This window comes from Taudactylus pleione, unplaced genomic scaffold (assembly GCF_031769625.1).
Source record: "Taudactylus pleione unplaced genomic scaffold, aTauple2 ptg000218l, whole genome shotgun sequence".
Taxonomy (NCBI): Eukaryota; Metazoa; Chordata; class Amphibia; order Anura; family Myobatrachidae; genus Taudactylus; species Taudactylus pleione.
Window position 1 is genome coordinate 1,504,360 of NW_028284620.1, and position 23,278 is coordinate 1,527,637.

Here is a 23,278-nt window from a genome sequence, read left to right on the forward strand (position 1 = left end):
GTGTTAAGCTTTTAATAATGCTGCAGATGTTGTGAGGAACTTCTTGTGGTGGATGGTGCACATGTCACAGCCTTTATATCCGTGATCGTCAACCTGATGCTCCGATGACCCCTCAATACTTCAAAATGGCCGAACATTATTTAATCTCAGTAATCAGCTCAACCAATCAGTTTAATCAAAGAAAGAGAAACTACCTGTAATATAGCATATCTGCAGGTATTTTAAACAAGTGTTACAAGTTGTAACCAACAAATCTAGCGGTAACAGCGGAAGCACTGGGGGCTGCATGCAGCCTTAGGGGGCCTGTTGCTCAGAACGTTTCTATATGCTGCTGATTAGCAGTGTTTTTTAATTTTAATGGCTTTTAAACCCAATTCTGTAATAGTTATACTAAGATACATCATAGACAAGATTTTTTTGTATAATAAATAAAAAACCTCCATAAATCAGCAGATATTTCCTTATCTTGTAGAGCTGAAAGTCACCAAAAACATCTAGGGCCCCATTTAACAACAAGACATAACCCCTTTAGCACTCGCTAATGGTGTTATGTCCTCCATTCAATATTTTACAATCAGCGGTGATCTAAAATGTACTGCTGTTTGTCACTATATTGCTTACGCCATCTTTAAATGGCAAGAACAATACAGTCCCCAATGCCAGCAATGGGGAGTCAGCAACAACCTTTCTGGCTTCAGCCAGGCCTTCCAGATTTTGCTGTGTACCCACTGGGTGATATTGTCATGCGCATGACACCGCAGCCTGTTGCTGGCAGCGGTAGACTGCCAGCAGCAGAGCAGAGGATGCCGCCGAGGAGGGGGGACGTCGCTGGACCTTGCCAGAGGGGTAAGTATACGTGTGGCATATTTGTTAGTATCACTGCTATGCTAAGCGAAATATACTGCTGGTATTAAGACTCGTTATTAAATGGGGCCCATAGTTTAAAATATACTCACCAAATGGTATAAAATATGCACAATCGATGAAGCTGCAGGCAGGTGTATATTTGTCTGCAATTACACAAACATGCCACTATCGTGCTCATCCTGCATTATACTGCCCCTTAGCTCCCCCATCTCCTCTCTCGAGCGAATCTGGATATGCATGCTGATTGTCCTGTGGGCAATATAAATTGGCAGATTTGACCCTATGTAAATAGGTGTATATCCACAGCCTGCAAAATACAAAACAAGATAAGGGACCATGCACTACTATAAAAGGGTATAACTCTAATTGGTTAGGTGTGGATCCTATTAGTTACGGCATTTTGAAGATACTCTTACTGTAATGTGACTGTGAGAAGCAGACTGTGCACAATGACCATTTAAGAATATAGGGTTGATGATGTATTCTGTCATGGAAGCTTTTGCACATTGACGGTGGCTTGTATCACAGTGTACAAACTGTGCTGCCATGAAAGTGGATAAGAAGAAGGTTCCATTTCTGCCAAACTCCAATGACTGCCCATGATGGTTAGCTGGTCAGATACCAGTTTGTAGGCATAACTTACAGGAAGTAGGGCCAATGTATCAAATGCCATATAAAATAGCCCTCAACAATCCTTAAGCTGGGTACACGATGGCTGATATATTGGACGATTTGTCGTTGTGAGGCGAATCGAAAATGTCAAATCGTCCAGTGTGTACACACTAATGCAGGCAAATCTGAAGATCTGACGGCCGACACCATGGTTCTGGATGCGGCGGGGGAGCGACATATTGGGTGGTCATACACCAGATCGTGCAGTGTGTATGGGCTGCCCGATATATCATCCAGTCGCATCTGCCGTCGTTGGGTACACACATTGTCTAGTGTGTACCCAGCTGTAGAGCTTAGAGCAGCTGTAACCTGGAATTCCATCTCGTAGTCTTCACCCATAACTAGGTAGCTTTTTATATGCTGTGTTTGGGTATGGAGCTGTATGTACATGTTCTTGTCTTTCTCTGTAAGGTCTATTTGTGGATGGTTTACTACTTGTATGCTTTCACTTAAAATCTCATTTAATTATTCAACAAAATTTATTGGTACCTCCTTACATAAAATGGCTTGTTAGGCACATCTACATGTGATTAATACTTACTTTATCCTGACCAGTCTACAGTGATACATAATTTATGTCAAAAGCATAATGCATATGACAGGTATTACATATTTAATCCCATTTTACGGATGTAACTGTAAATCCACTTATTGTAGCAAACGCTGACTAATTTATGAGATGTTGTCCTGTGTTTGCTAAGCAGTTATATGGAGGGAAAGGGGAACCTAAAGGTGAAGTCTCTGAGGCAATAGAGAGACAAAGATGGGTTATATCGAACACTATCTGGCCATAACCCAGTTTTGCTGATCAGATGCATGTGCAGTCGGTTGGAAATTGGGAGATGCTTACACCATTCATCACACCAGGCTAAGAAGTAATTCCACACCCTACGATAGACTAGGAGAGAAGAGGGCTTCTGTGCTAGCAGCATGGAAACAATAATAGGGTCAGTTTGGTTAAGAATCATGAACTAATGTCATCAAAGCCAATATTGTTACACCATGAAAAAGAAATGGTCCTTCCAAATTGTGAGTTGTCCAAGCTAACTGAATGAGAGATTAGCAAGAGCACATGGATCATCTGGGCTAATTGGTGACACCTACACTATCTGTCCTTTGCGGGGATATATATATATATATATATATATATATATATATTATAATATAATATAATTATTATTTTTTTTTAAATATATATAAAATGGAAGGCCAAAGGGCCATCAACTCATCTAGGAGAAATGCCCACTAGCTCCTGGCTCCATAGTGGGGCAGCTTGTGTACTAAATGCATCCATAATAAATCTATTTCAGGGGACTCCCAGATCTGTACATAATTCTAAAAAAAAAAAAAAAACTTCAGGACTTTTATGAATATCATGGGCATTTGCTGGGACTGAAAAGAGTCTACCTACTGTACCATCACATGGGGACATCCCATTTTTGAGTTTGGATTTTGGGTAAGGAACTGTTCTACTTTTACATCACTATCTTGGAAAGACGCCAACGTTCAGAACTGGTGACTGATAAACCCTTATCAGCTGAAATGGACAAGGGTCCAGTTGACCATCGGCAGAGGATGGAGGTAGATGTTAGGGGTAAAGGGCTCCCATGTTAGAAGCATGAAGTGCAGCAGATGAACTTCACCTCTTTACCATGCATCAGGAGGCACATAAGGCTTGTTTATAGAGTGCTGTCTGTGGCAAATGTAACCCACCATCTGTACCCTCCTACTGCTAAAGAAGAAATTTTTAGCAATGGAACACAGAATTGTTTTATAATTTGCTATGCATGAATAACCTAGATATAGAACTCTGTGTCTTCTATAGATTTGTCTGCTTGCTGAAAATGACAATAGAATTCAATTGAACTAGTTGTCAGAAAGGTAACTTTTTTTTTTTTTTTCTCTTTATGGTGTTTTCCAAGGGCCATGACCAGACTTCAACCCTGTCTGTTGAAATTACACTACCAAACCACCACCCATTTCACCGTGACCTTCAACGATACACAAAGTTGATGGAGTGGCTCAAAAACACAGAACGTAACAGATATGAAGGACTTGCAAAGGTGTGTGATGCTATGTTCTGCCTTTGTGTTATTTCCTGGAGACATGTAGCCAAGGCTACCACCGTATATACTTCCTGGTAACCCTTGAAATGTTGAAAACATTGGCTTAGTGGGTTGTTGATGAAAAGTAAAAAGTTCTCGTGGTTGGAGAGACCATATGGAATGTGGGTAGAATACTTAACACAGAGAAATAACATTGTCAATTTGAATACTTCAGATTCCTAGCTGGAACCCGAATAATGTAAAAAAAAACTCTCTTGGGGCTGAGAATGCAGGAAATTGTGTACTGGGATCTTGGAATGTTCTTAAACTTTTGGTTTATTACATAAGTATAGTGTGTGTTTTTTTTTGTTTTGAGCATGGTAATTGTGATCCATTGTTCTCGTTGCTGTACTTTTAAAACTGTCTATTATAATCTATATAATAATTCTACAAAGTCTGTCCCGAGTCAGATATGCACAGTGGGAGCATTTCTGACTCAGAACAGATTTGTTCCCTCACTCATCCCACCTCTGCTAATGGGTCCCACCGCAGGGAGGACAGAGAAAAGGGACTACAGGATAGTGTGGCCAGGGTAAGTGTAGGGAGGGGGAACCTTGAACTTGCAAATGCTGGGCTACAATATATTAGTAATAATTGTTTTGATACTCTGGTGAAAAAGTCCTATTCTATAGTAAGAGTACATAATACACAAATGTCTGGAATACTTAGAACAGGAGAATGTGTGTATGTATACAGCATATGAATGTATAATTATAAGCCCCTAACCTTCTTGGTTGATGTTACCGTAACCACTAGTGCGTATTCCTTAGGGACAGGCATGTTGGGGTGACCTGCGTTTCTTTAACATTGACCAGGCTTACTTACAGACTCCTCCCTAGCATCATCACACTGTCATTGTGAGTCTGCCTCTGACAGCTATCGTGTGTTCATGAGATTCTTGTACAACCCCAACACAGAAATATATAAAGTAAATGCTGTTTTATGCTCTGTTACATCACTTGTGTACTGTAATAGGGTCCATAGATCAGCAATCCTTGTCCTGTTATTTATAGAATAAATGATTATGTAAGTTATATCCTTTCTATGTATCTATCTATTATTTATTTCATTGCTGGTGTCTGTAACAATACTTTGTCACATCCTCAGGCTCTTACAGCACATTTAGAAAATCAGGAAGTGCAATAATATGGATGTGGTGAAGCATGTATGCATGCAAGCTTTCAGGTTACCCAATCAATAATGTTATTTCCCTTACATTGTCTGCTTTTAGTAGGTATCATTTTGCACCACAATCCACTATTATTTTTTTTTCTACTACAGTTTATATCAAACGTAGGCTTATGTATGTCAAGCTAGTGATTGTGTGAATTGAGAAAGTAACAACAAGTGTATTATATTTATATAGTACAAAGTCTTTGTACATATTGTAATCTGATTATTTTAAAGCAGGGGTGGGGAACCTTTTTTCTGCCGAGGGCCATTTTGATATATAGAACATTATTTGCGGGCCCGGTGCAGGTCACGCCCCCTCCGCGTGAAGGCACACAAGGGCGGGGCCACAATCGGTGGTGATCACAGTAATGCCCGGAGTATCCTGAGGATGCTCTGGGGAGCTGTAGGGCAGGGGTGTGACCGTCTGAAGCGTCCTAAGGACACTCCAGGCGGCACTGCTACATAGATTCTGGCTGCAGGGTGCCATTCTAGGCACCCTGCTAGCCAGATGCGGCTAGAAGAAAAAAGCTCAGAGGGCCAGACCAAATGATTCCCGGGGACTTATACGGCCCCCAGGCCTGAGCTTCCCCATCCAGTTTGAAGCTTGTTACAGTGAGAAACTGGGTAGTAATGTGATCAACAGTCACTATGTTGACCATGACAATGCAGAATGCAGGCGCCGGCATGCCGACAAGGTTAATATGTTACTTAACAGCTTGTTAACCAGATCGTCATTACAACTGTCAATGTGCAGCTTTCTCAGCATCTTTACAATTGTATTGCCGATCCGGTGAATATGTCTGCTTTCAGGGATTGGCATCATCACTGACAATGGGTTTAGGTACGGTATTCAGGCGCTCAGAATCCCGCCTAGGTGAGAATGCCGACACCTGCAGCCTAAACCTAACCCTCCCCACCTCCCACGCAGCTTAAGCCTAATACTTACTGTTGGGATGCTGGCGCCGGGATTCTGACTGGTGTCGGGATTCCGGCTCAGGCATTCTGAGTGCCAGCATCACAGCCGGGATACCAACTACATCCCCTGATAACATAGCGGCTGTCTATCTTGCATCCCAAAGCTGGAAGAGGGGACTCGGAGGGAAGAGATGCAGTGACAGAGGGGGAAAATACAGATGGGGAAGGGGCAGAGAGATGAGGAGGGAAGAAGATGGAATCAGAGAGGGGGACACACCTGGAGGGAGAGAGATGGGAAGAGATTGGTACAACAGTTACAGTTATCGCAGCTCCAGTTTTTTAATGCATTTCAAATTTATCTAGAGCAGGAGTTCCCAACCACGGTCCTCAAGGCACACTAACAGTCCAGGTTTTAAGGATAGCCATAGTTGAGCACAGGTGACTTAATTAGTACCTTAGTTATTTTGATTTAACCCTCTGTGCTTAAGCATGGTTATCATTAAAACCAGGACTGTTAGTGTGCCTTGAGGACCGAGGTTGGGAATCACTGCTCTAGAGAGAGATGTGGATAGATAGAATATAAATACACATCATACAGATGCGACAACTGCTTCACGAGACTGCACTGATTCATTTGCTATGTGACACTTGTGAGTGACTGAGTCTGAATCTGAATATATGAAGTGCTACAATGCAGCGGCCGCAGCCTTTTTCCAGCCAAGTTCCGTTGTGCTTTGTATACAGACTCAAATGAATCGGTGCCGTCTCGTGAAGCGGATTGTCTCATCCGTTAGCGACTAAGACGCAGTTTTGGGCGATAAAGATGTAAAAAGACGGTACACTGCCTGGCACAGCCCTCTCGCGCGCAGCATGGTGTATTGAGGCTAGGTGTATGAGAACACATCTGTACATTAAGCATTATATATATGAAATAATGGAGGAATGAAAACATTTTATTTTACACTACAGTAAGAATATGGTACATTGCTATAATATAGTGCATTATTATACTGTAAAATGAAATGTGCAATCATTGCCCCCTTTGAAGCATTGGATTTTTCTTTCAAATAATTCCCTAAATGAACGTGTATTTTATATTACAGAATTACACTGAAAACATTGTGCGCTTGTATGACAGAGAGATCAGGGACTTCTTTGAGGTGGCAAAAAACAAGATGACTGGTGCTACTAAGGAGGGGAAGAAGTTTGGTAAGCCTTGTGACTAAATGACATGTAATAAGGATTTCTATGGATCGTTTTAGCATATGTTCAAGTGACCGCCTCTGTTCTGTATCATCTACAACGCAGCACATGGTGTGTGTGCATTTTACTGCAAACTAAGTCACATGATTAATGATACGCAATATGGTTCAAATAATGGAGCTTGTAGTCTTTTGTTCATGGGAAGCTCAAACGGCCTTTTTGCACATGGATTATTAAATATATGAAAAATTATATAAAGGGGAAAATATCCCATCGTGTGATATAGTTTATAACAGAATTTTATTTAACTATTACAGCATAAAATCGCATTCCATATTGGTATAGAATGGAGGCTTTTACCAGAAGTAAATTCATTAGATGCATATAGATATACTGGTGTATATAAAGGCTCCGGAACCCCTCCAACTCGGCACCTAATTTCACCGACTCCTGGAGCAGGCTCCCTTATCACCCAGTGTATACATTATCCATGAAGGAAGGCACCCGGTGAAATTTGTTTTCAGCAGCACAAGTGCCGAGTATCGAGTGTGTATGATATAGAGATAGAGATATATATATATATATATATATATATATATAATTATAATTATATTGTTATAATATACCCTCAGCGCTATTACTTCAGTGACTCTTTGTGTGATGAAGACTTGCTTGCTGATTGGAGGTGTGTGGCTTGGCATGAAGATGCTTTAAGGTGGCCTTGGGGAATCCACGTTACATGGTCTGAGGCTTCCTCACACTACACGTTTGTTTTTCTCATTTTCATACAGATAATGTTGTTCCAACAAGAATAATCTATAAGCACGGTAAAGGAGAAAGTAAATAACATTATTATCACTAAACATCACTGATATCTCTTACCTCCGCCTTATGTCGGACTACCCTTTATTAAGAATATTGTTATTAATGACCAAACGTAACCCTGAACATAGAGTATTCTGGAGAATAAAAATTGACCATTCTCAAATCCGTTCTTATGTTGCTGAAATAGCGACCACCACAAATATACATTGGTCAGTAATATTGTACAACCCAAAACAAAGTTTTGACGAAGAACAAGTCAATTTATTGTATATTGTGCCTCCAAATGAATTTGCATTGGTTCTATAAACGGGCATTTAAACGTGTACCTCCAATCGTGTCCCTGTCTTAGCTAATACATCTCACATGCCTGAAATATGTATAAACCTATAACATCATATCATGAATGACTGGACTGTTCTAATACAAGACGTCCCTCTGTGTGTTTCTTATGAGAGTAATACGTTGGATTGTCCATGTAACATTTTGCAGCTTAAGATAACCGTAACTGCTTAATATAGTCTCCTGCATATTTCTTTTCAACTAGTGCCTAACTTGCCTCTGTTTGCATGGTCTTCGCTAAATGCCTGTTTTCTAATGCATCTTTGTCTTTGGTGCTTGCAACTTTAATACATCCCAGCTACGCTACCTCGAAAAGAGACTGCCGTCAAACAGGAGACCGAAAGTAAGTATGACATGGTCGCCTTCTGCTGGCGACTCTATGTGAACATATTCCTACAGCAATTTTTTTTGTAACAATATTTTTTATTGAGACAAAGATTAAAGTACAGATACATATGAGGATATAATATATATAGTTTGGCGACAAATCAAGGGTGAACATAACAATAATAGGCTTCAAATCACAAGCAATTCAGGATAAGAGTGAAACAGCTCAAATATTCTTTTGCTATGTTATTAATATTTTGAAAATTAAAATAGAGAGTCTAAGCTCAACCCAATTTTGCCTTATTATAATTAACAGAGTAGTGCGACCTCATAATTTTAGAGGTGACATTAAGTTTTTGGGTTTTTTTTGTAAATGGAAAAAACAAACAGTGGAACTAAATTGTTGCATTGAATTTAGAGATATGTTAGACAAAGAACATAATTGGCTCACGTCTAAGTTTATTTTTTTTTTATCAATTTTATATAAAAGAGAGAGGGCGGGATATGATATTAGAAAAATATATAAAATAAAAAGACGAACAAGGGAGAGAAAGAGAGAGATAGAAGGAATAGAAGGGGAGGTAAAGGGAAGAGCAGCGGGTGATTATGTAATTGTGCAGTGTTCACTGGAGTCCTATTTAGCTACAATAGGGAACAATGTTTACTGCTCTAGGAAGAAGCAAGGCCCTACCTGCTATAACTGCATAGCTTGGACTCACAACAAAGAGACTGTAAAGCTGGCAGGAGTCATTCAGGAATGTAAACCCCGAAAGGTACAAAATAAATAAAAAGGGGGATAAAAGATGCCTTTTACAGACTTCTATTTCAAGGTTCCCAAATCTCTGGATGGTTGCTATGTGTTCTGAGATCATCTTCCCATGGAAATATTTACCCATTGTAAGACAGTGAAAGGCCATGGGCATCCCTAAATCATTATTTGGAAACAATCACTGAGTGGACTGTCTTTATTACAGGTGTTATTTTGGTACTTCTTTAAACCACCCACATTATTCCCTAGAAAAGCATGGTCCTTATTAAAAAGCAAAAATAAACCCGAAAATCAAATTGAGTTAAATTCTATTTTGTGTCCTGGTGCAAATCTGTTTCACTATGGAGCAGCTGTAGCCAATATGATGACTGCTACCAGTGACTCCAGACTTCAAAACAATCTGTGAAGATTTGCAGGAAGAACTAGAGATGTGCGCAGACATGTTTTGGCTTTAGCAGAACCACCCTCAAGTGTTTTGATTCGGTTTTGATTTTGGATTTCTCTTAAATTTGATTAAAACAGCTAAAATCCTGTAATTTGGACCTGCTTAAATGCAATCCGAAACCCAAGTTTCGGTTTTTAAATCTGAGTTGAGAACTTACAGCAGACCCGAGCTGGGACTCTGTTCTACTCGGAACCCCAAAATTCCTCCGAGCCAGAATAGATATGACTCTGAACCCCAAAGTTCTGGTGTGTTCAGTTTTCAGGGAAACCGAACCGCACATCTCTAGGAAGAACATCCGCTCTCCTTTTCTAAAATCTTAAGGAGTAAAATATGATCACAAGAATTCCCGATTGATATTGGAAGGCTGCTCAGAATATGTGCAACTGAACTGGTTTAGGCCAATATCCAGAAATGCACATTGAAAAGAGGACTTGTTAAACTACTAGTGTTCTCATTCCATCTACTAGGATGTGAAGCCACTCATGGCTTAGTAATATTATTATATGTACTGTATATATAGTGACAATTTGAAGACAGACATTAGTGCTCAGTTTGAAAGTGGAAACCCGCTCCCTGTGTGGTGCTTTTATTTTAAATATATCTGTTCTCCTGTTTTACAAAGTCTATCCCTCTTTTGGCTTTAAGGTCTTCATGGGAGCTCTGGAAAGCTGACAGGATCCACGTCCAGTCTGAATAAACTGTCAGTGCAGAGCTCGGGGAGCCGTAGATCTCAGTCATCCTCACTGTTGGATATGGGCAACATGTCTGCCTCTGATCTGGATGTGGCGGACCGTACTAAATTTGACAAGGTATGTTCAGTTTGTCCTTTATTTGTGTTCGGTAGCTTAACGTGACATATATTTTTTTTTTCTCCAGCATCAAATTGGGGGACAGTGGGGTATAGAGTGATGTGACAGGAGCTTGGGCACTTTAAATCTAGCTGCAGAAAGCTCAGGCTTCTCCTTTTTTATACTCACATTGACTACCTTCAGTTGTGATAAGTGCCTACTGGAGCTGGGCACTTTGTTCTTGGTTGCTAGTTATAATGGCCACTTCACTTAATTTTATTTTCTGTGACTTTGGATGGTATTCCTCACCTGCAGCTGGAAAATTCTGGAGCAGACAAGCCCTTCAGCCTGGGCAAATTGCCCCTTCTGGATGTAGTTACCATCCCGGCAGTTGGGATGGTGGCACTCAGAATACCGGCACCAGAATCCCGATACCAGTCGGAATCCCGACCGCCAGAATCCCGATAGTAAGGCTTATATTGAGGGGGTGGGGGGAGGTTAGGGTTAGGCTGCGGGAAAGGTTGGTTAGGGGGAGGGTTAGGCTATGGGAAGGGTTGGTTAGGGGGAGGTTTAGGGTTAGTCTACTTACCTTCAGGTGTTGGGATTTTGACTGTGGGGATGCTGCTGTCGATATTCTGACCGCCAGCATCCCGACTGCTGGGATCCCGTACCCAACCTGCCCCTTCATCCTCAGCTGGTGGACGGAAACCAGATGTCGTCATGATGGCATCTTGTTGAACCACAAGGTGGAGTGCTACTGCTCCAGGATGAGGGATCATCTGGCGTTTCTGGAAGATGCCATGTGGAGCTTCTATCTAATCTAAGTCAGGGCGCCTTCCATCAACAGGAGTTTACCTTGACGGTCTTTAATGGCAAAGATAAAACCATGGTCCTTAGTACCATGAACAAGGTTCAAAAGCCCGTTTCATCCAAGAATTATCAAAGGCATGGATGCTGTATTTCACATGCTGTGAAACAAAGTGGTTTACTACCACTAATTTCACTTAGACTGGTTGCTGCTGTTTCTGAAGGACAGTCTGGAATAGGGTTTAAAACTCAGGTCTTTGAAGGTTCAAGTTGTGGCACTTATGGTTTTCTTTTCTGCATACTGTACATCTTACAGGGAATGATTTTTGTGCAGCCTTCATACATCCCCCCAATAGCTTAAACCTTTGGGATCTCTGACAGCTTTGTAGCATCCTCCTTTCAAACCAGTGAATTCAGTGAAATTCCTTACATGGAAACCTGCCTTCCTGTTGGCTATCTCCACTGCTTGGGGAGTATTGGTGCTAGGGGCTCTGTCTTGTAGGTCTCCTTATCTCATCTTCCATGATGACAGGGCTGTTATTAGAGCCAAACCTTTCATGCAGCCGAACGTGGTCTTCCAGTTACATCTAAATTCATATTTTGTGATCTCGGCCTTGGAGCCTGATTCAGCTGCCATCTCTTACGGATCGCAATTGCTAAAATATGCTAATGACTTACTCTCCGCCCAGTGCTTAGAGACGCTTACTGAAAGCATCTCACATCCGATGCTTAGGCACAAAACTGGAAATATTGAACGCAGGTCAGGTGGCCATCATTCTTCTATGTAAGTCTAAGCTGTCGCAGACATAGCGGGTCTCCAGACACGCAGAGGGCTTTACTGCTGCAAGCAAGGAGGCAGTGACTAATTTATGGATGCCCAGAAAACACTGTTTAAATGGTCCGACATTGCCTGCATTTTCTATCCTGTCTCCGTTACGTCCGCCAAATGCTGACTACCTGTGTGAGCGTAATAGCAAATCAATCGCTGTGCGTGTGCAGTGCGGCTTACATGTATGCGCAATGGCTAACGATCACTCAATCTGCGTAAATACCGGCATTGCGTTCACATCTGAATCAGGCCCTTAGACGGGATAAGCCTAAAGATGAAGCGGGCTGTCTTTGTTCTCTAGACATTGTAAGGGCATTGAGAGGCTATGTCCAAAGGTTCCAAGACTTTTGCAGGAGGGATAACCTGTTGTTTCTTTACAATGACCGCAAGAGAGGCTGTCCAGCTTCCAAACATACCTTTTGGCAAATGGAGTATGGTCATTTGCCAGGATTCCAATGTGGTGACACATTCCACCAAATTGTTGGAAGCCGCTGCGCGTCATGGCCCCTTTAAGCAGTTGCATCGGGCAGCCACCTTGTCTTTGATGTACACCTTCACAAAATGTTACAGATCTAAAACATTACACTCTCAACAGAGAGAGTAGGTTATTCAGATGTGTGTTGTAACATGGCAATATAAACTATGCCATGCTGTTATATTGGGTCATTTTAGGGCCCATCGTACCTGAAACTTTTTAGTGAGTTCCTTCCGAGTTAAAATTTATTTTAGATTTGTTACTCAATTACTGACCTTTGTATCTTGTGTAATCACCTTATAGAGTTTTAAATGCTTAAATGTGCTTAATAAAATATGGACACTCAGTATAATCGTCTTATTTATTTTTTTTTCTTTTCCCCCCAGATCTTCGAACAAGTCTTAAGTGAACTGGAGCCGCTCTGTCTGGCAGAGCAAGATTTCATCAGTAAATTCTTTAATCTATCCCAGCATCAGACCATGCCTCGGACACCCATGGTACGAAGCACTACTAATTAATTCATGTTACTTTACGTTTTTATGTATATATTTATTTTTGCTACCTAGTTTCATTTATGTAAAGCTGCGGTAGGTACAAACAAATTACCATTTTAAAGATGATTGCAAAAATGATTAAGCGTGATGCAATTTTCTTTTAAATTTACATTTTTTATTTTTTTTTTATTGATTTTTCAGCAAATACAAAACAAAAATAGAAATAAAAAAAGAGCAAAAACATAATACAGTGGCACCAATAGCAATGTCTCAGTTAGGCATGTGGCTCAATAAACATATTACAGAGGGAAGGCGTAACGCAATTTATAGGTCTTTGCATAACTCCTGAGATACAGGTATCTTTTCCCATAGCAGCCTTTCTGGTAACATTACACCAATAAAATCACCATCAAATTTCTTGTCTACAAAAAAAAACAAAACAAGATAATGTTTATCAATTAAAAAGTCTCTAAGCAAAGCTTTTATGTCAGGACGTACAGATGAATAAACCACAAAATCAGAAAGTAATGTTTTTAAGGGAACACAGAGGGACTGATCAGTAAATCGAAATTATAACACTATAAATAATTAATTTCACTCATCTGTTGTGGTTTTGTCTAACTGACTTAAAAAAGGTAATGGATTAGGAGTGAAGCATGATGAGCTCCATTTGATCGGTCTAGTCAGGAAAGAAGCCATTTATTATAACAAAAACATAAAATGCTATCATAGTTGTTTTATCATTATCCGTGTGTTTGTTTATGACGCTCTTGTAAGGGCTCATTGCACACAATAGGTTTTGCTTGTTATATTTGTTACAGTTGCAACATTCCTTTGGAAGCCTATGCAGACGCATATGTTATGTTACAGATGTTTCCTCCTACATCGCTGAGCATCTTTTTGTCCGACTTTTTACCTTCAAACGTGTCTTAATCGCACAGCCGTGTGTATTGGACGCACAATCAGCTTCTGATGATTAAAATGATATGCAGCATGCCCATATTCTGTGTGCGACTTCGGGTTTATCTGCATGCGTAATGCTACGATACAGTGTCACAGCCACTGACACTAACGTAGCATTTTGCATGCAGATACACCCGCAGTCGCACACAGAATATCGACATGCTGCATATCATTGTAATCACCAGAAGCTGATTTATGCGTCCAATTTACATTGCTGTGTGAATAAAACACATTTGAAGGTAAAAAGACACTATGCGCTATCGAGTCACACAGCTGTCATGCGTTATGTGTAACGCGACTTGTAGCGCACATAGAGGATAGATAGTATGTGGTCACATCTGTACATGTATATACGTCTCTTTCCCAAGCGTTTTTCTTATATACAAGACAATACAATGCAGTGCATATTTGGTTGTGCCTTAAAGCCTGGTGTGTAAAGTACAAAGTCCTCCCACCACTAATACTGGTCACCCAATAATTGCTAGGAAACACTCTGTATCTCCATTTACTATCCAGCAGTGTGTTGTATCTTAATCACCAGCAGTTCTCTGTGGTCTTGTGAGCAGACCTAGAGAAAGGAAGTGCTATTGGCATTATTTTTCATGCTAGCCAGAGTAGTTGGCATACTTTACAGCCTGACTGGCATAACAACTGCCTGAACCACTACGGGTCAAGAGTCTTTAAGCAAAGACTCATAATAGAAGATGTATATGGCTTCCATGTTAATCTGTGGCAGACACAGGTCTGTGCCATGTGAATACATTTCCCACTTAACTGTTTTTGATGCAGATCAACGATTTATATTTTTAAAATGGTAAAAACCATGGAGGGAATTTATCAAGGGATGCTTTTTGCCCCCATAATGTGTAAGCATGCAGCCAATCAGAAGAGAGGGGAATTAGAGCATTGACAAAGCCATAATTTTGTACTAAGTCACAAGAGTTTGGAACATATTAATTCAATTTAATGTGTATGTATTGCTTTCAGTTCTACACATTCTTGAGTTCCCTTCACAGACAAGCTCCCTTGTATCATCTAAATTTCTGTTTTTATTGTAGGTGGATGTCTATGATGGTGGTGTTTCATCCCGAACTCAAAATACCGGAATGTTACCCACAGTGTCCTCAGAGTAGGTCTTTTCATTTAATTAAGGCTTACAATCACTAACCAAGCAACATATTTTTACATGACATGCTTTTAAAATAGGGATGTGTCCTCTATCATTTGATCATTGCTGCAAAAGTCTCCAAAATGATAATGTCAGCTAAATGCTTTTCTGATGTGCACTGGTAAGCTGTCTTTCTACATAGGGCCTTGTACAGAAACGGAGCCTCAGTTGGTAGAAATTGTTGCTTTAGTCACTTACAGTTGCTCTACCACCTACTGAAAATGTTTACATATTTCTCCCCCCATTGCCTCTGCTGAGAACCAGGGTGGTGGGTGTAAGCCGCAATCAATTGATGTAAGGATCAGCCCCTGGGTTGAGGCTATGGGAAGGGGGATGCTAGTAAAATGCTACAGTAGGTGATAAGGTAGCGGTAATATTATTTCTATCCCATAGCTATTCTGTACCACTGTCACTTTTGGTTGGAGAACCAAGTGACAAGTGCCAGCTTGGCTGAGCTACTTGACATGCCTGCTTGTTTCCTGTTACACCACAGAATAGTTGTCCTGTAGCGTCTGCCATGTGTTACTATGCCCTCCTCCTAATCTAGAACCTGTAAGCTGGGTGGGCATTACAGTCTGGACAGCTGAGTGTGCAGTTGCATGCTCATCTGTCCAACTGATGGAGAGCCTTCATTGCTGGGACGCAATTATGTTACCCAGCACATAACCCAAGGCTGGGTGTTGTTTTGGGGGGTTTGAGGAGGAACAACCAATGAGAAGCCGTAACCATGAACATTATGGCTGTCATTGGTCCTCCAGCTCGCAATCAGGTGTTTGTAGTCATTTTTAAAGTAGTAAACAAAACTTTTCACTACTTTAGGGGGTAGTACAACTTTACAGATACATTATTGTAGTTCAGTGTGTACAGTTTTTAACACTGTCTCTTTTAAAATGCCTCAGATAAATCACTAGCTTCTAATGAATACATAGGCTGCACTGTGGGCCTGATTCAGAGCCGAACGCTCTGAATCAGTGCCCTCCTCCTTGAAAATGGAGCGGCCTCCTGGCTGCTCGCATAGCTGTGGGTGACCACCCACAGCATATGCGAGCGGGCAAAAAGATGGTTGCAATGGTCAAGACCATCGGGCTTGCGACGAGACACTGCGGTAGGGTCTCGCTGCCGCAAGCCCAGGAGTGATTTTGGCTCTATCAGAGTCAAAATCACTCCCACTGACATCATTATTGATGTCAGTGGGGCCGGCTTCAGACGGGAACGCCTCCGTCTGGCAGCCATGCCCCCGGCACGCCCACCAAAGGGGGCGTGCTGTCACTCACCAACGACAGCACGTCCCCTTTGGTGCGAGACCCCGAGCGACGTATTCCTCGTCGCTCGCCGGGTCTCACGCAAGCGCACGACGGAGCTCCCTCCGTCGTGCGCATTCGCACAACATCGACCCGCTTGCGAGCGGGTCTGAATGACCCCCTGTGTGTATTAGTTCAGTCCACAAATTGATTGCCTCCACTGTGTGCAGTTTAGGGACCTAGGACCCGATTCAGACCCGCTCGCTAGGATGCGTTCGCACGCAGCCAGCCGATGTTTGCATTCTGCTCGTGCGTACGCATTGCAGTGCGCGAACCAGTCTGAGCGATCGAGAAGCGCTCGCTGCACATAGACGGCCCAGCTGAATGAGTGACAGGACGAGCCATTTGTGGGTGGTGACAGGGGTTGGTCAATGAAATTGGGGGGAGTGGAGATGCAAACGCAGGTGTGTCCGAGCATCTTAAAGCCGTTTCAGAGGCGTGCATAATTAGGATTCAGCGTCATAGTACACGTCACCTGGCAGAATTTTACACTGAAGTGCTCGCAGTGCTTGTGGTAGGGTATGGTCAGCCACAAGCGCTGTGTTCACTTCCGATGGTACTCGATGGTACCAATTGTTGCATACACTTCCTGGAGATGACGTGCGCAAGTGTGCCTCTTAAGACAGGCTGGTGGGCGTCTGCATACACAGAGTAATCGCACGGAAAGACATAGTGGGTGTGCTTATGCCTTGCCGTACGATCGCCTGCCTGGCTGTTAGTTAGCCGGATTTGCATACGCATCTAGCGAGCGGGTCTGATCGAGCCCCTAATACAGAAGTGGATGCAGCCATGACTGTGACTTTTTACGCAGTGGATAAGATTTGTACAGAGAAACACACATTGGTCGCAGCATCGAACATTGCACCAACCTTATGGAGGCGCAGAATGTTTGTCTGAATATGGCTGCCAGAAGGGGTGCAACTGCGGAAAAAGTTGTTTCTACTTCAGGGTCCTTAGGGGGTCCACAGGGTTGACCTTGGGGTATAGGTTGGAACCAAATCCGGGCACCACGCAGTTAAAGCTTTTAGCTCCCAGGATGCACTTGGGTCCACTCTCCCTATAACCCCGCCCCCCAGCCAGAGGCACCTCAGTTTAAGTTGGTGCCCGGCCGGAGTCGGGTCGCCGTTACTGCAGGGGGCTGCTTAGCAGCCCCATAGCTTAAATTTTATTTAAAGAGTTTTATTTTATTATTTTTTTACTACTCTTCAGAGCGGCAGCATCAGACTGTCCAATGGACGTCTAAGCTGCCGCTCCTACACCCCGCCGGCGCTGCGACGCCAGTACAGATCTGGGGATCGCAGCGGGACCCCAGAGTCTGTACTAGCCGGACTCTGGAGGAATCCCTGGGCTGCTGCCAGATCGACGGGGACAGGTAAGTCGTGTGGTCACCGCTTGCGGTGACCCGCGTGTACATGCAGCCTTATGCCTCCGGTCTCTGGGGACAGACCGGAGGCGCTAGCGGTGGCGGCGGGCTCCCCCTCCATGGAGGCATACCCTGCGTGTCCACTAGCCCACCATGGATTATAGCGGGAGCCGGCATCCCGGGGGGTTAATTGCTAGCCAGGGGAGGAAGCCTTCCCTGTCTAGCGGCTCCTCCCCTCAGCTCAGCGTGCCTTTCAATGCTACAGTCTGGCGTCGCTGAGCTGCTTCCTCCGCGGGCCACACTTCTTCTGAGGTCTCCGGCGGCCATTATCTCTCGGTGGTGCTGCAGAACTCCTAGGATAGTAGTGAGCCCAGTCCCCCTGCGTACCTGGCCATTTTGGGTGAGTGTACACAGCGCTATAGCCTTCCCAGACACTGAATCTGGGCAGTTGAATGTAGCGACATTGTGCAGTATATTATATGTCATGCTTATGTATATATATTTTTCTGCATTGTATGTGACTTATGCTAGTGCTGACTGTCTGCTTTTTCTCTCACCTGTCAGTGTATATCTATCCCTTTTCTTTATCTGCCCTAATACAGGTGTACCTGGGGTGGTTCTGAGACCTCACATATATATACTTGTTAATATTTGTGAGGTTTGTCACATACTGTTGCGTGCTGCACGTTGCCATATTTTAGGTGGAACTGTGAGTTGCATACGCTGATAATGGGTCCCTGCAGCTAATCTTAGCATCAGTCAGGACCGGTATGGCGCTGCTTAATATTTCCATCAAGATAGTAAAATATATCTGACCAGGAGATTGCACATGATACTGCACCCATTATTGCTATCCTGCAAGTCATAGCCTGCAGGTAATAGTGCAGAGGATTTTAACTCAGAAAGGTTTATGTATGCGGCGCCATCTGGCGCCGGGCCCCTTGCACTACCCCCTTAAAGGGCGGTTTATTTCTCAGGATCCTCTCCTTTGAGGATCGCCGGGCGGGCCCCATTGTCGTCACTCGCTTGGAGTTACTTCACCATACTGCCCTTTTCAACTCTGGGTATCTCGCAATTTACCCCTGTGTCACAGACTATCGCTCCCTGCCGGGGTTTTTCACAGTACATGAATTACCTCCGATACCACATCGGTCTGTCGTTCCCCTTGCCACCCTGGTGGATGTCGTTTTCTACGAAATACTAAATGGCGTGATATACTCCCTGTGGTTACTTCCCAGTGGCTCTGCCGCGAACTGGATGGTGTATTCGGCTCTTTCCCTCTCACATGGGGGGAGCCGATTTCAAGTATTATTATCCCTGCTTTGGGGCTGGTAGCCAGGTTCATTCTGGATATAGAGAATGTCGATCCTGCACCTGTATCATACATTTCCCGTTTCTGCCCAGCGGGTGGATCTCATGGTGGGAGTCTGGCTGTCGCCGGATACGAGGAGTCACAAAGGCCTCCTGTTTCCCATTCCCTGGGGGTCCTCACAAGTAATGGAAATCTCCTTCTGGGGTGGATTTGTATGTTATTCGTCGGGTTACAGGCATTAATCCGCCTCCCATCCCGGCCTGGACGGATTTTACGGATCCGTAGGTGGTAACTTTGCCTGAAATCAATGTACTCGTTTTCAGGGCCTGTTGCCCGTCCTACCATGGCCATCGCAGGGTGATGCTTTTGTAACGTTTTTCCCCTCCAACACGTCTGGGGTTCAAATATCTTTTGCCGTTCACATAAAATATGCAGTGGTCATATGTGGGATTACCTACATTGGATGCCGGTCTTCTAACTTTCAGGGTTTCGGCTGCGACTGTATCCGCCGCAATACCCTATGGCTGCGTTATGGGAAAGCAGAGGTGCAGACTCCTTCCATGGGGAAGATCTTGTTTGGTCCTGACCTTGACAAGATTGTTGCAACCTTGGCAGTATCACTAATGGAGAGATACCGTCTTTAGCTACTCCCACTACTTTCGGACTAACTCTGGTAAGTCTTTTTGTCCTCAGGGTCAGCCTAAAGGCCTGTTTTTTCCTAGGCTGTCGACCTCCACGGGGGCCACCATATCCAGTACCGAGCAGTCCTGGACTTCCGGATGACCCTGCTTCTACGCCTGAGGATAAACCTTCAGCCTGACAGGACAGGTCTACATCTGGGGGATTCCAGAGTGAGGTACTGATTCTCAACGGCCTCTCATTGCTCAGGCGGCCTCCTCACAGGCGTTGTTACACGGGCCCTTCTTCAGACCTGATCAGGGCCTTACAATCCCAGAAAGCTATACAGTCTTTGCGGTAAGCAGAGCTATTTCGGCCAGCCTCACTATCTCAGCGAGGGACTGGTTGTTCTACTTTCTTTCTGGGGCAGTGACCGACTGGTCCTCATTTGCCTATACTCTGTCTCAAACCCCTGAATCAGATTCCAAGGGTACCTGGACTCAGGTGAAATCCTCCATGCTCCATCATCCGACGTTTGGAACCTGGGGATTTTAGGGTATATCTGAGTATTCAGGATACGTACCTACGGGTACGTACAGAGCCCTCTCATCAGCATGAGTTCAGGTTTGCTGTGCCACAGCAACACTTGTAAGTTTCGGGCTCTGCCTTTTGGGCCTGTCTTCAACTCCACCGGGGTTTACCAGCTTTATGGATTTTCTGACAGTTCACCTGTTCAGTGTATCCGAATGCTCCTTTCTCTGGACGGCCTCCTGCTTTTAGCAGGATCACCAAGGTACTTTACCGCCAGGTCAGGATAACCGTGGCTTCTTCTTGGCACAGATAATTAGTCCTCCCTGCATCCCTCACAGGGTTTTCGTCATCTGGGAGCACTGCTGGAATCTCAGAATCTGAGAATTTTTCTGGCGTAAGACAAGATCTCCACTCTTCAACTTGGAGTGTGCGGATGTCTACGCAGTCGAAATGTCATTACTCTTTGTGATGAGTGGTCTACCTTTTGGTAGGGTGGAATGTGCTCAGTTCCATTCCAGGCCTTGTCATAATTGACTCCTCTCCAGATGGATCGAGTTTTTTCCATTGGGTCGCTGTTCGAACGATGATGCTTTATCCGGAGGCGTGTCGGTCTCTGTCCGGGTGGCTATGGCCATCTCGTCCAGGGTATTCTTTGCTACAGACAGTGTCTGGTCTGCATTCGTTTCGGGGCAGTTGGACGTCTGTCGCTTCCGCCCTGCCACTTAACTTGTTGGTACTTTAGGCTGTCTTGGGCCTTCACTCTGGCCTAACCCATATGTCAGGGTAAACCTGAATAGGTTCAGTCTGACAGTGTCACAACAGTGGCTTCCATCTAGGCAACACTGGTAGTTGGGTGGCAATGACAGGAATGTCATACATTCTGACATAGTCCAAGGGTCTTCTCCTGGCCAACTCTGCAGTGTTCATTCCCGGAGCTCTCCATTGGGAAGCGGGCTTCCTCAGCCGTCACGACGTGCATCCCGGGAACTAGTCTCTTCTCCAAGAGAGGTTTCATCTCCTGGTGAGCAGAGGGGGCCTCCCTGAGGTGATTGATCCTCATGGCCTTCTGACTCTATCACAAATTACCGGTGTTACAGTCCAGCTATAGGAGTACTGAAGCTACCTTCAGTGACTCTTTGTCAGTGAAGTGGTCCTTCCACTTTGTGTACCTGTGTCCTCCAGTCTCCCTTCTTCCTCGAGGTCTTCGGAATTTTAATTAGAGACGGAGGGGCTTTCCTTCTGGGGGCTCCAGTTCGTCCCAGACATCACTGGTACTAAGATTTTCGGAGTCTCCTCATCGATGCTCCGTTCCTACTGCTTCACTATCTGGACCTGTTGTCTCAGGGTCCTTGTTTATTCCTGGACCTGGATAATTTGTCTTTGACTGCGCCCCTACTGTGGTCCTAGGGCTTCCCTGGCTCTGTCTTCATTGAGATGTTTAGAGCAGATAGGCCAGACTGGGCTGGGATCTGCTACGGACTGTGGCATACATAATTCTTATGGTATCGTACCTGTCGATACGATCCTCCGGTGTCCAGGATTTCCAGATATTCTGGCATTCCTTCCGGCTGGCTTGGGTTTCACCCTCGGCCTGGCCTTCCTGACAGTGCGGATCTCTGCGCTTTCGGTATGGTTAAGATATGGAATGGCTCCACTCTGGTATCCAGTTCATCATTTGGAGTGTTTTCTGGATTATGTCTCCATTTGTCCTCCTTAGGGACTCCTTGGGAGTTAGTAGTGGTTCTTTGTTCCTTCCGGGGACAGTCAATGGAACCGCTGGTTGTGATAGCCATTACATGGTCTATTGTTTAAGCTCTCTCAGGGTGTTTATATCAACCAGGAGAGTGTCTGAATTGGGAGCGTTCTCATGTGGCTCCCTCTTCTGGAGGGCATCATATCAGGGTGTGTGTTGCTCTCGCCCTGTGTTTTTTCTTAGAGTGGTTTTTAGGTTCCATATTATTCTGGAACTTATGGTACGGCCATTCAGTTCCCCAGTCCTCTCGGCTGGGGTGGTCTCATTGACTGTGGTCCGGCCTCTTTGGCTTTATGTGATCCGTTCGGGTTCCTTATGGAAATCGGACTCCTTATTGGTGGTCTGAGATTTCTGGTTTTCACAGGAAAGGATGGCAGGCCTATAATGGAATGTTGGCTGGATGGCCTCGTATGTCTTCCTCAGGGGCCTACCCATGGGTAGGCCTTTCTGTTGTTGATGCTTGTTTTTTCTCGGGCCATGTAACCCTCGTGGGCGGCTCGCTGTGGCGCCTCGACTGTTTTGCCTTACTAGGTGACCACGTGGTCTTCTGTCCACACCTTTTTAAGGTTCTAGGCATTGGTTTCCTTTGCCTCTCAGGATGCTTCCATTTTGGCGACGGATTCTCCTCTCAGCACAGGAGCGTCCCCACCCTTGGTTGAACTACTTTGGGACATCCCCAAGGTCAACCCTGTGGACCCCCTATGGACCCTGAAGTAGAAAACAAGAGATATGGTAAGAACTTACCTTTGTTATCTCTGTTTCTACGAAGTCCATAGGGTCCACAGGGCGCCCGCCCTGACGCACCTGGCTTCATATGGGCTGTGTTACTGGTCACCGGTTTCCCGTCTCCTTTTCTGTGAGTATGGTTCTTGAGTGTTCCAGTTTTCTATCTCTTTTTCTCTCCTCCTCCGGCCTTTGGCTACTTACAAACTGAGGTGTCTCTGGCTGGGGGGCGGGGTTATAGGGAGAGTGGACCCAAGTGCATCCTGGGAGCTAAAAGCTTTAACTGCGTGGTGCCCGGATTTGGTTCCCAACCTATACCCCAAGGTCAACCCTGTGGACCCTATGGACTTCGTAGAAACAGAGATAACAAAGGTAAGTTCTTACCATATCTCTTGTTATTTGCTGATCACAACACGCCTGCTTCTGGCTAGCCACCCTCTGTTACTACCTAGAAACACCCACCGAAATTGCCTCTCTGCATGAAAATTCATTCTGCAGTAACCATAGAAACAC

The 23,278-nt window shown here is 44.1% G+C and overlaps 1 protein-coding gene across 7 annotated transcripts in view; it reads left to right on the plus strand.

Moving 5' to 3' along the window:
- Positions 1–23,278, plus strand: part of EXOC1 (exocyst complex component 1) — a 56,281-nt gene that overhangs the window by 23,886 nt on the left and 9,117 nt on the right. For 4 of the 7 annotated variants that reach the window (XM_088478716.1, XM_088478719.1, XM_088478717.1 and 1 more), the window contains 6 exons: positions 3,462–3,602; positions 6,836–6,941; positions 8,398–8,442; positions 10,286–10,449; positions 12,926–13,036; positions 15,055–15,125. In XM_088478716.1, coding sequence (XP_088334842.1) covers positions 3,462–3,602; positions 6,836–6,941; positions 8,398–8,442; positions 10,286–10,449; positions 12,926–13,036; positions 15,055–15,125 — 638 coding nt within the window. The remainder of the gene's footprint in view (positions 1–3,461; positions 3,603–6,835; positions 6,942–8,397; positions 8,443–10,285; positions 10,450–12,925; positions 13,037–15,054; positions 15,126–23,278) is intronic. The other 3 variants (XM_088478718.1, XM_088478721.1, XM_088478722.1) reach the window with 1 other exon arrangement.